This window comes from Chiloscyllium punctatum, chromosome 1 (genome assembly GCF_047496795.1).
Source record: "Chiloscyllium punctatum isolate Juve2018m chromosome 1, sChiPun1.3, whole genome shotgun sequence".
Lineage (NCBI taxonomy): Eukaryota > Metazoa > Chordata > Chondrichthyes > Orectolobiformes > Hemiscylliidae > Chiloscyllium > Chiloscyllium punctatum.
The window spans coordinates 97703045-97715810 of record NC_092739.1 but is presented as its reverse complement, the minus strand read 5'-3'; the positions used below and the strand labels follow the sequence as shown (position 1 = coordinate 97715810).

General features: G+C 41.9%; 1 protein-coding gene across 1 annotated transcript in view; it reads left to right on the top strand.

Annotated features, from left to right (window-relative positions):
• Window positions 1–12766, top strand: part of mtrex (Mtr4 exosome RNA helicase) — a 129893-nt gene that overhangs the window by 76778 nt on the left and 40349 nt on the right. The window contains exon 18 of the mRNA XM_072571568.1: window positions 1146–1214. Within this exon, the coding sequence (XP_072427669.1) occupies window positions 1146–1214 (69 nt within the window). The remainder of the gene's footprint in view (window positions 1–1145; window positions 1215–12766) is intronic.

The following is a 12766-nucleotide window of genomic DNA, read 5'->3' as shown; positions in this document are numbered from 1 at the left end:
CGAGAGAGTGAATCAATTTTTTTTCCTATTCCCTTATTTAATAGGTATGAATTGGCACTTGAGTATGTACAGTGCAGTCTAGTTGTGTGCTGACATTAAATGTAATTTTGTATAAAATCAAAAATACCATGTCAGACTTGTTTTTTCATATGCTTATTTGTTCATTGGATTTGGTAGCCATGGGCATTTGTTACCTAGTGACAGTGTTGGAGGTCTGCATTCCGGAACCGCAGAAGTTTGTGTGTTAAAGGTATTTCCAAATGTTGAAAAATAGGGAGTTCCAGAACTTTTCTATTGGTAGAGGTCATGAGTTTGGAAGGTGTAACCATATGAACTGCTGCAATGCATCTTGTTCAGTGGTACACTCTGCAGACATATTGTGCCATTGGTGGATGAAATGTATAGATTGATGGTGTATCACTATCCATTAGGTAGACTGCATCGTTCTTGAGTGCTGTCAAGCTTCTTGAATGTTATTGGACCTCCAATTGATTTTAAATGCAATATCGTTCCTACCGTGCAGGTGAAAGCATGAGAATTTAAAATTACAAGCTGAGGGAGCAATATTTAAAAACATACGCTTTTATCATCCGAATTGTCTTGTTGAACCTTTTTGCTGGCAAACGTTTTACGCTTCTTTACTGTTTGCCCTTTCAGCAGGAACAAACTGCTCCTCAAACCTGGTCATGAAAAAGAAGTGTAATATTCTTTGTAACTGGATTTTCACTTCAAGTTACCAAGATGAGAATCTAGTTCACTTGGATTGTCAAGTCCATTTTTAGCACCTCAAAACAAATTGCTTTTAAAGCTGTTCATCAAAGGTTTCAAGCAAGAGGGTTCATTGGATGTGGCATTGCACACTGAACTTCATGAAAGTAATAAACAAAGGTTAAAAGTAGGAACTTTAATCACATGCCACTTCCTTCTGGCTCAGGCGATGCCAGGAACCTTGGAATGTCTGATTCATAGGGCTATTACTCATATTCTAACAGTGGGTTTATTCATATTCAGAGGAGTAGAAAAATTGGCAGGAATTGTCTTTTTCAGTCTCTTTTGTGTGTTGCTCATAATGTACAACATGATCTGTTTGCGATATACCTTGAAATGCAGCATTTTAGGTAAACTGAAGATCTTTTGTCTTTCAGGTGAAAAATGATGACGATGACTTTGGTTGGGGAGTTGTCATAAATTTCAATAAGAAATCTAATGTGAAGGTAAGCAGTTGGATTAATTATACAGAAATGACATGATAATAGGATGACAGTTTATTTGTTGGAAGCACTGTTTATTAGAACACATGTATTGCTCCAAAAATGCAAGATACATAGAACATTACGATGCAGTACAAGCCCTTCAGCCCACAATGTTAAACTGACCTGTGGAACCAGTCTGAAGCCTCTCATCCTACACTATTCCATTTTCATCCATATGTTTATCCAATGACCATTTAAATGTCCTTAAAGTTGTTGTGTCTACGACTGTTGCAGGCAGGGCATTCCATGCCCCTACTACTTTTTGAGTGAAGAAGCTACCTCTGACATCTGTCCTATATCTATCACCCCTCAATTTAAAGCTATGTCCCCTCGTGCTAGCTATCACCACCTGAGGAAAAAGGCTTTCATTGTCCCCATATCTAACCCTCTACTTATATGTCTCAATTACGTCACCTCTCAAACTTCTCTCTAATGAAAACAGCCTCCAGTCCCTCAGCCTTTCCTCATAAGACCTTCCCTCCATACCAGGCGGCAGCCTAGTAAATTGCCTCTGAACCCTTTCCAAAACTTCCACATCCTTACTGTAATGCGGTGATCAGAACTGTACGCAATAGTCCAAATGTGGACGTACCAGAGTTTTGTACAGTTGCAACATGACCTTGTGACTTTGAAACTCAATCCCTCGAGCAATAAAAGCTAACACATTGTATGTCGCATGAACAACCTATTAACCTGGGTGGACTTTTAGGGGTCGATGTATGTAGACACTGAAATCTCTCTGCTCATCTATACTACCAAGAATCTTCCATTAGCCCAGCGCTCTTTATTCCTGTTGCTCCTTCCAAGGTGAATCACCTCACACTTTTCACATTAAACTCCATTTGCTACTTCTCAGTCCAGCTCTGCAGCTTATCTATGTCCTTCTGTAACCTGCAACATCCTTCGGCACTATCCACAATTCCACCGACCTTAGTGTCATCCGCAAATTTACCAACCCATTCTTCTACATCCTCATCCAGGACGTTTATAAAAATGACAAACAGCAGTGGACCCAAAGCAGATCATTGAAGTACACCGCTAGTAACTGAACTGATAAAAACGTTTATGGTTATCAACAATAGGATACGTGTGCTTAAAGCTGCAGGACACATTTTGAAACTAACCGGTTTGACTGCCAGAAATGCTTCAGTCATTTGAAGCATTATGAAGTATATCTTTCCACCCCTCTGATTTTTCTTTGTGTGCCTAATAAAAGCTTCTCCTGAACCATTTCTCAGAAATATTGGCCCCTTCCACTTTGAGGCGCCATCTTATGAAACAAAAGCATCACCTAACCTTTCAGATGGGTATGAAAGACCCATGAAATTGTTTATATATGTAAGAGTTTCCTGTTGTCTTGGCCAATATTTAACTCTAAAACAGATAATCTGGTCGGATATCTCACAAGTTTTTATTCACCAATGCCACCAAGTTTTTTTAAAATTTACTCCTGCAAGGACCGAAGGGTCTGGTTCCAAGCGGTACATCTCTATGATTATGGCAGTTCAGGCAGCATCCAAGGAGCTTCGAAATCGACGTTTCGGGCAAAAGCCCTTCATCAGGAATAAAGGCAGAGAGCCTGAAGCGTGGAGAGATAAGCTAGAGGAGGGTGGGGGTGGGGAGAAAGTAGCATAGAGTACAATGGGCGAGTGGGGGAGGGGATGAAGGTGATAGGTCAGGGAGGAGAGGGTGGAGTGGATAGGTGGAAAAGGAGATAGGCAGGTAGGACAAGTCCAGACAAGTCATGGGGACAGTGCTGAGCTGGAAGTTTGGAACTAGGGCGAGCTGGGGGAAGGGGAAATGAGGAAACTGTTGAAGTCCACATTGGTGACCTTGGGTTGAAGTGTTCCGAGGCGGAAGATGAGGCGTTCTTCCTCCAGGCGCCTGGTCGTGAGGGAGCGGTGGTGAAGGAGGCCCAGGACCTCTATGACCTCGGCAGAGTGGGAGGGGGAGTTGAAATGTTGGGCCACAGTGCGGTGTGGTTGATTGGTGCAGCTGTCCCGGAGATGTTCCCTAAAGCACTCTGCTAGGAGGCGCCCAGTCTCCCCAATGTAGAGGAGACCGCATCGGGAGCGACAGATACAATAAATGATATTGGTGGATGTGAAAGTAAAACTTTGATGGACGTGGAAGGCTCCTTTAGGGCCTTGGATAGAGGTGAGGGAGGAGGTGTGGGCGCAGGTTTTACAGTTCCTGCGGTGGCAGGGGAAAGTGTCAGGATGGGAGGGTGGGTTGTTGGGGGGGGCGTGGACCTGACCAGGTAGTCACGGAGGGAACGGTCTTTGCGGAAGGCGGAAAGAGGTGGGGAGGGAAATATATTCCTGGTGGTGGGGTCTGTTTGGAGGTGGCAGAAATGTCGGCAGATGATTTGGTTTATGCGAAGGTTGGTACGGTGGAAGGTGAGCACCAGGGGCGATCTGTCCTTGTTACGGTTGGAGAGGTGGGGTCAGCTCAGCACTGTCCCCATGACTTGTACGGACTTGTCCTACCTGCCTATCTCCTTTTCCGCCTATCTCCTTTTCCACCTATCCACTCCACCCTCTCCTCCCTGACCTATCCCCTTCATCCCCTCCCCCACTCACCCATTGTACTCTATGCTACTTTCTCCCCACCCCCACCCTCCTCTAGCTCTTTGGATGCTGCCTGAACTGCTGTGCTCTTCCAGCACCACTAATCCAGAATCTGGTTTCCAGCATCTGCAGTCATCGTTTTTATCTCTATGACTATGACTACTGCATTGGTTATAAATCAGAAGTGTTTATTTGGCTGTATGATTACAGTGGGACATTCATGAGTTTGTTCTGGACAAGGTGAGACAGGACTGTTCCTGTTTTATACTCATTTAAGCTTTAGAGAGAAACGTTTTTGTGTGTGTGTGAGAGAGAGGGGAGAGAGATGTGGCAGCAAGACTTTTGAGGGTTTATGAGGATTGTTTATTTATGTGCTCAACTTGAAATCTGAAGGTGCCACACTTGTTCACAGAATCATGCAAACTCAAAGAAAGTACATTTGAAGGGGATAGTGCACTATTCCGGGTCCTTAGCCAAAGCATAGTCCATAGTCATGCGATTGTCTTGTTCTGGGAAATGACACTGCAGACCTGATGAAGATTTGTTCACTCCTAATGGATAGTTGTGGTGAAATCAGCAACTGAAATTGTATGCTAAGTTGTTTCAGTTCCTCTGCAAGGCATTGAACATCCTGACTTGAAATATATCACTGTTTCCTCCCCATTGCTGAGTCAAAAATCATTGAAGTGTGACAAGCAGCATTGTGGGTGTATTTATAACAAATGCATTGCAGCAAGTCAAGAAGGCAGCTCATCACCCCTTTCTCTCTCTCTCTGACATTCAGCAGCTGTCTTTGCAGTAGATTTTTGTCAACTTTGAAGAAACAATAAGATATTTCAAACAGCCTGTATCTTAAATTTAATTCCTGATGAAGGGCTTATTCCCGAAATATCAATTCTTCTGCTTCTTGGATGCCGCCTGACTGGCTGTGCTTTTCCACCACCACGATCTTCGACGAGTAGGCATTAGACCACTTTCATTCTTCAGATTCTAGTATCTCCCCCAGGTGCGTGCATGCGCATGCTGATTTGGCCTTTGGAAATGGTTTGTTCTGTGATTGACTTTAAAATAAATTTGTTTTTAGAGTAGTCTCCTCAGACAGCATACTCTGGTCGCTTACTTTCTCCCTGTTCTGGACCCTGGTTTCTCCTTCCTTCTCTAGTGCTTGTGCCCAAGTTAGATTCTACAGTGAGCAATGATCACACCTATCTCAGTGGCATTTGTGAATGAATACCATATTTTATTTTTTAAAAATTGGATATTTTGAGTATTATTATAACATTCTAATGTAAATGAGGAGTCTGATTATTAGTGCATTTGAAAAGGAATTCTCCAACCAAAATGATTCAGGAGAACAAAATGGGATTACTCTGATGTTTCTTATTTGAAGTGTGATAAAGATCCGTCCTTTGGCACTTCCTCTTCCACATTTATGTCATGTTCCTTATAATGTCATTCAATACTTTCATTTGTATAATGATACTCTCCCCCACTTTTGTTGATATCTCTGTTGATTCTCTAATGTTACATTGTTTGACAGATATGTTAATGATTTGCAAATTCCTCCAGCTGAACCAGAAGATAAGAAATATCATCCTTGCTCCTATAGCCAATCATGTCACCTCCCCAGCTATTCCTTTAGATTACTTACACCGCTACTATTTTATTTGAGTTCAAACTGAGTTTTTGATTTCATATCTTCTCCATCAAAACTCTTGGCTACTTGCACATCAGTAAGTTCATATTCCTGATGAAGGGCTTATACTTGACTCTCCTGCTTCTTGAATACTGCCTGACCTACTGTGCTTTTCCAGCGCCACACTTTTCGACTGATTTCTGCAGCATCTGCAGCCCTCACTTTCTCTCGTGTTCTCCGTTTATCTTACCTCAACCCATCTGCCACTGAAGCTGTAACTTTCAACTCCTCTAAAGTTCGACTGACCTGCCATAGAAAAGATTTTGTTAAACTTGAAAGGGCTCAGGAAAGATTTTCTGGGATTGGAGGATTTGAGCGATAGGGAGAGACTGAATAGGCTGGACCTTTTTTTTTCCTTGGAGTGTCAGAGGGTTACCTGTCAGAGGTTTATAAAATCATGAGGGGCATGGATAGAGTAAATAGCCAAGGTCTTTTTACCAGAGTAGGGAAGTTCAAAACTAGAGGGAATAGGGTTAAGGTGAGAGGGGAAAGATTTAGAAGCAGCATGAGAGACAACTTGTTCATGCAGAGAGTGGTGCATGTATAAAATGAGCTGCAAGAAGAGATGGTGGAGGTGGTTACAATTACAACGCTCAAAAGGCATCTGGATGGTCACATGATTAGGAAGGGTTTAAAGGGACGTGGGCCAAATGCTGGCAAATGAAACTAGATTAGGTCAGAATATCTGGTCAGTGTGGACGAGTTGGACCGTAAGATCTGTTTCCGTGTTATATAACTCTAACTCTGTGACATGATACTAAGTCCTGGTCACAAATCATCTTTATCATTCTGGCCTTCATTCAAACCATACAAATTTACGATTTTAGTTTTAGTGAGTAACTCACTTCGCAGCCTCAGTATTATCTACTTTCCTCAAATATTCTTGTCTGACACCACCATCCACACCCGCAAATGTGCATTCTTCTGATACTGTCTTTATCTGCTCTCTTCTTTCATGTTATTAATGGCTTTGTCAATGTCAAGTATCCAATCTTTGGAATATTGAGTTGTAACCGTATCTCTTTCTTGAACACTCTTTAAAAACACTTCAACTAAACCTTGGAGTTGCCTTCTTAATTGTCTTTTCCTTGTTAATGTTTTCCTTAGGCACTTATAACAAAGATGTTTTGCAAAGACTTTTAGGCATTATTTTGAATTAAAGTGAGAGTTTACATGAGGTGGAGATATTCTGGTAGTATTGAGATGAAAATTGTTATCCTCATTTGCTTGCATAAAGATCCATTCCCACAGGCAATTGCACAATCCTTGTGTATTGAAATTTGTCTTTACACACAAAAGAAACTAAGATAGCAAGTTAATTAACCCTTCTAGCAATGAGGTACCCTTTAAAAGTAGTAGGGAGAGCTACTGTAAGGTTGTAATTTATTTGAGTACCAAGACAATAATTATTTGCCAGATCAAATATTTCAGACCACAACTAGCAATTTAATTAATTATGGTTAGCAAGAGGTTGTGCACTGCAGTTCATTGGATTGGATTGAATATTTCATGGGAATATTCCTCCTTTGAAGTTGTAAATTGGCAAACAGATCAGAAACGTAACTGGGGTAACCATAACCAAGTAGACTTACCCCCTGTCCGTTGCTGAGAACACTTAGGGCAAAGGTAAGACATCTTACACCATTGAGTAAGTGCAGCTGCAATAGCTAACGAAGTGTGGCACAAGTCAGAAAAGAGGAGACTGCTTGATTGGTTCCCATGCTGGTTAATTTGGTATCCATTCCCTTCACCAATGATGCACTGTAACTCAACATGTCCAAATGCTCATCACGCCATCGCTCCAAACTGCAGGCTATCTTCATTTGAATGTATATCATTATTCCTTTTCATTGCTGGATGTCTATTCAAATTCCCCTTCTAATTGTCATTCTGTGGGGGCACCACCCGCATAGGGACTGCAGAAATTCAAGAGGAAGGCTCATTAAACTTTGTGAAGGAACTGGGGCTGGTTAACAAACAATAATCTTGCAATTTGTGACCATATCCTGAGAATTTGTTTTTAAAAAGCATCTTTAATAAGTCCAAATTGCAATGTTTTTTTTTAACAATTACTTATATCGCAGTACACCAAGTAAGGAATTCCATAAATAGGAAATGTTTCTGGTATATGTTTCTTATCAAGTAAACTCTAAGCAGGGAGCTGAAGCTCGTCATCCAAGACGAAATGTCTCAACACCCAAATTCTTGAATGCTGCTGGAGAAACTCAGCAGGTATGGCAGCTAGCGAGTTTTAAGAAGATTTGTCTGGCAGCATCTGTGGAGAGAAAGCAGAGTTAATGTTTTGAATGCAATGACTCTTCATCAGAATTACAAATTCTTGAGTTGTACAGCAATGAAACAGACCTATCGGTCCAACTCGTCCATGCTGAGCAGATATCCTAACCTAATCCAGTCCCAATGGCCAACACTTGGCCCATATCCCTCCAAATCCTTCCTATTCATGTACCCTTCCAGATGCCTTTTAAATGTTGCAATTGTACCAGCCTCCACCAATTCCTCTGGCAGCTCATTCCATATATGCATCACCCTCTGCGTGAAAATGTTGCCCTGTAGGTCCCTCTTTAAACTTTCCCCTCTCACCCTAAACCTGTGCCCTGTAGTCTCGGCCTCCCTATCCCAGGGAAAGACCTTGTCTGTTTACCCTATTCATGCCTCTCATGATTTTATAATCTGTATAAGGTCACTCCTCAGCTTCCAATGCTCCAGGGAAAACAGCTCCAGCCTATTCAGCCTCTCCCTATAGCTCAAATCCTGCAACCCTCGCAACATCCTTGTAAATATTTTCTGAACCTTTTCAAGCTTCACAATGTCCTTCCAATAGGAAGGGGACCAGACTTGCGCACAGAATTCCAAAGAGGCCTCCAGTCTGAAAGGGAATCCTCCATCACCACCTCTGCCTTCTATCTTCGAGCCAGTTCTGTATTGAAATGGCTGGTTCTGTCTGTATTCTGGGATCTAACCTTGCTAACCAGTCTACCATGAGGAATCTTGCTGAAGGCCTTACTGAATTCCATATAGATCATGTCCACCACTCTGACCTCATCAATCCTCTTTGCTGCTTGTTCAAAAAACTCAATCAAGTTAGTGAAACATGATTTCCCATGCGTCAAGCCATGTTGACTATCCCTAATTGGTCCTTGCCTTTCCAAACACATGTAAATCCTGTCCTTCAGGATTCCCTCCAATAGCTTGATGTCACACTCGCCGGTCTGTAGTTCTCTGGCTTTTCCTTACCACTTTTCTTAAATACTGGCACCATGTTAGACAACCTCCAGTCTTCCGGCACCTTACCTATGACTATCAGTGATACAAATATCTCAGCAATGGGTCCAGCAATCACTTCCCTCGCATCCCACAGTGTTCTAGGGTACACCTGATCAGGTCTTGGGGATTTATCCGCTTTTATGCGTTTCAAGACATCCAGCACTTCCTCCTCTGTAATATGGACATTTTTCAAGATATCACCATCTAGTTCTCCACATTCTATATCTTTCATATCCTTTTCCACAGTAAACATCGATACAAAATACTTGCTTGGTATCTTCCCCCATCTCCTATGATTCCACGCATAGGCTGCCTTGCTGGTCCCTTGTTGTTCTCTCCTTAGTTAACCTTTTGTCCTTAATATAATTACAGAATCCCTTTGGATTCTCCTCAACCCTTTTTGCCATCCTGATTTCCCTCACAAGTAAACTGCCTTTATACTCTTCTAAGGATTCAGTCGAGCTCTGCTGTTGAGATTTGACATATGCTTCCTTCTTTTTCTTGACCAAAACCTCAGTTTCTCTTGCCTTCCACCCTAACAGGAATATACTGTCTCTGGACTCTAGTTATCACATTTTTGAAGCTTTCCCATTTTCCAGCTGTCCCTTTACCTGCAGACATCTGTCCCCAGTTAATTTTTGAAAGTTCTTGCCTAATACCATCAAAATTGGCATCCTCCAACTTAGAACTTCAACTTTTTGGATCCGGTCTATGCTTTACGAATAACTATTTTAAAAGTAATAGAATTATGGTCACTGGCCCCAAAGTGCTCCCTCACTGACACCTCAGTCACCTGCCCTACTTTATTTCCCAAGAGTAAGTCAAGTTTTGCACCTTCTCTAGTCGGTACATCAACATACTGAATCAGAAAACTTTGTTGTACACACTTAACAAATTCCTCTCCATCTAAACCCTTAACACTATGGCAGTCCCAGTTTATGTTTGGAAAGTTAAAATCCCCTGCCATAACCACCCTATTATTCTTACAGCTGAACTGTCCTTAGAAATTTGTTTCTCAATTTCCTGCTGACTACTTTGGGGCGGAGGGGGGGGCTCTGTCATGCAATCCCAATAAGGTGATCATCCCTGTCTTATTTCTCAGTTCCACACAAATAATTTCCCTCTGTGTATTCCCAGGAATATCCTCCCTAAGTACAGCCATAATGCTATTCCTTATATAAAAAAAATGCCGCTCCCATTATCTCTTACTTCTATGGATCTCTTAGCTGCCTTTAAAAGAACAAAGAAAATTATAGCACAGGAACAAGCCCGTTGGTCCTCCAAGCCTGTGCCAATCCAGATCCTCTATCTAAATCTGTCACCTATTTTCTAAGGATCTGTATCCCTGTGCTCCCTGTTCATTCATGTATCTGTCTGGATAAATCTTAAATGGCACTATCGTTCCTGCCCCTACCACCTCTGCTGGCAATGCATTCCAGGCCCCCATCACCTTCTGCATGAAGAACTTTCCACGCATATCTCCCTTAAACTTTTCGCCTCTTACTTTGAACTCGTGATCCCTAGTAATTGAGTTCTGCAATCTGGGGGGAAAAGGCTTCTTGCTATCCACCCTGTCTATACCTCTCATGAGTTTGTAGACCTCAACCAGATCTCCTCCTCAACCTCTGTCTGCCTAATTAAAATAATCCTAATCTACTCAACTTCTCTTCATAGCTAGTGCCCTCTATACCAGGCAACATCCTGGTGAACTTCCTCTGCAACCTCTTCAAAACATCCACATCCACATCCACATCCTTTTGGGAATGTGGCGACCAGAACTGTACACGGTATTCCAAACGTCGCCGAACCAAAGTTTTATACAACTCTAACATGACCTGCCAACTCTTGTACCCAATACCCCATTCGATGAAGGAAAGCATGCCGTATGCCTTCTTGACCATTCTATTGACCCGTGTTGCCACCTTCAGGGTACAGTGGACCTGAACACACAAATCTCTCTGTACATCAATTTTCCCCAGGACTTTTCCATTTACTGTATAGTTTGCTCTTGAATTGGATCTTCCAAAATGCATGACCTCGTATTTTCATGGATTGAACTCCATCTGCCATTTTTCTGCCCAACTCTCCAATCTATCTATAATAGGCTGTATTCACTGTCATTTCCCTTCACTATCTGCTGCTCCTCCAATCTTAGTGTCATCTGTAAACTTGCTAATCAGACTCCCTGCACCTTCCTCATCCATCAAAGTTTCACCTGCACTTCCACGTGTCATTTGTTGTATCCGTTGTTCCTGATCTGGTCTCCTCTAAATTGGGGAGACCAGACGCCTTCTGCAGAGCGCTTCAGAGAACATCTCCAGGACACCCACACCAATCAATCCCACTACCCCATGGCCGAACGTTTCAACTCTCCCTCCCACTCTGCCAAGGACATGCAAGTCCTGGGCCTCCTCCATCACCACTCCCAAATCACCTGACACCTGGAGGAAGAACGCCTCATCTTCCACCTCGGGACCCTCCAACCCCATGGCATCAATGTGGACTTCACCAGTTTCCTCATTTTCCCCTCCCCCCCCCCCCCCCCCCCCCACCTTACCCCAGTTCCAACCTTCCAGCTCATGACCTGCTCCACCCTCCTCTCCGACCTATCACCTTCACCCCACATCCATCCACCTATTGCACTCTCAGCTACCTTCTCTTAGCTTCTTCCCCCCCCCCCCCCCCCACTTTATCTCTCCACTCCCAAGGCTCCCAATCTCATTCGTGATGAAGGGCCTTTGCCCTAAATGTCCATTTTCCCAGCTGCCTGACTTGCTGTGCCTTTCCAGCACCACTCTAACCGTGTTTACATTCTGTTTGCTTTCTTAATAGTAACACATCGGGCAATAGTAGACCTTGGAAAAGAAAGGAAACTACATGTCAAATTCAAATTATTTATGCAACAATGTTCATAGTAGGGTATCAGGCCTAGATAACAGCCAGCAATGATAACATTTTTACTATTGAAGAACAACTTCTCCCTGAATTCATTAATCAGTGACAACTACATAATGACTTGCTATTTATGTTGCCTTTTTTCATCCTGATCATTTTTTAAGTAAACATTGTACAAGTAGAAATGCAGTATCTAAGGAATGGCTTGGTTATGTTCCAATTTTATTTTTGCAATGACCAGATACATTTATGTTCACTCCAATTTTTTTTTAAAAGAGCATTTTTTTCATGTGAACAACTTATACTTCCACCAACAGTATCTCAAAGAAAAATTTGTTACTAAGAAGTTAGAGAATCTATTCTTGTTGCAACTGCTGCTTATATTTCTGATCACTTAAGTGGGATCAGTTGAAAGGTGTTATTATTAACATCAATCCAGCGTGGGGAAATAAGCCAATATAAGCAATGGGGATACTATTGAGCACAGCAAAAGATATCACCCCACATCATGGTGATACACATGATTGATGGGTGGTAGCTGCAAGAATGAAAATATCCCAGTGATGCATACAATGGGATATATTAGATACTTCTAATTATTAATATTAATTAGACAAATTGATTTACCACCTACAAAAGACAGATGAACCACTTAGGGAGCAAAAGATATTCTTCACTAGAAAATTTCAGGACAGAAATGAGCACTTTGTGGCAGAAAATATTGTTGAATTTGGGGTAATATTACTTAATTGTGACTCATTTTCTTGTCACAAATTCTCTTATGATGTAGAATTAGCAAAAACATTTGTAGTTTTTGTCTCTCACGTCCGTAATAAGGCATGTGTTTAATAAATGTGAATGCATTCCCTGGCATAAGAATCATATTCCTGTAACAATGGAAATGTAATTTCAAATATATCGTACTCAATTTACCCTGACAAGGATAGCGTTTATGAGTATTTGAATATAAATTGATAAGGGTAACAATTTAGGCTGCAAACTTCTAGAATTCCCAAAACAGCACAAAACTGTGCCATATTCTCTTTTTTTGTTCTGAGTAGTGCAAG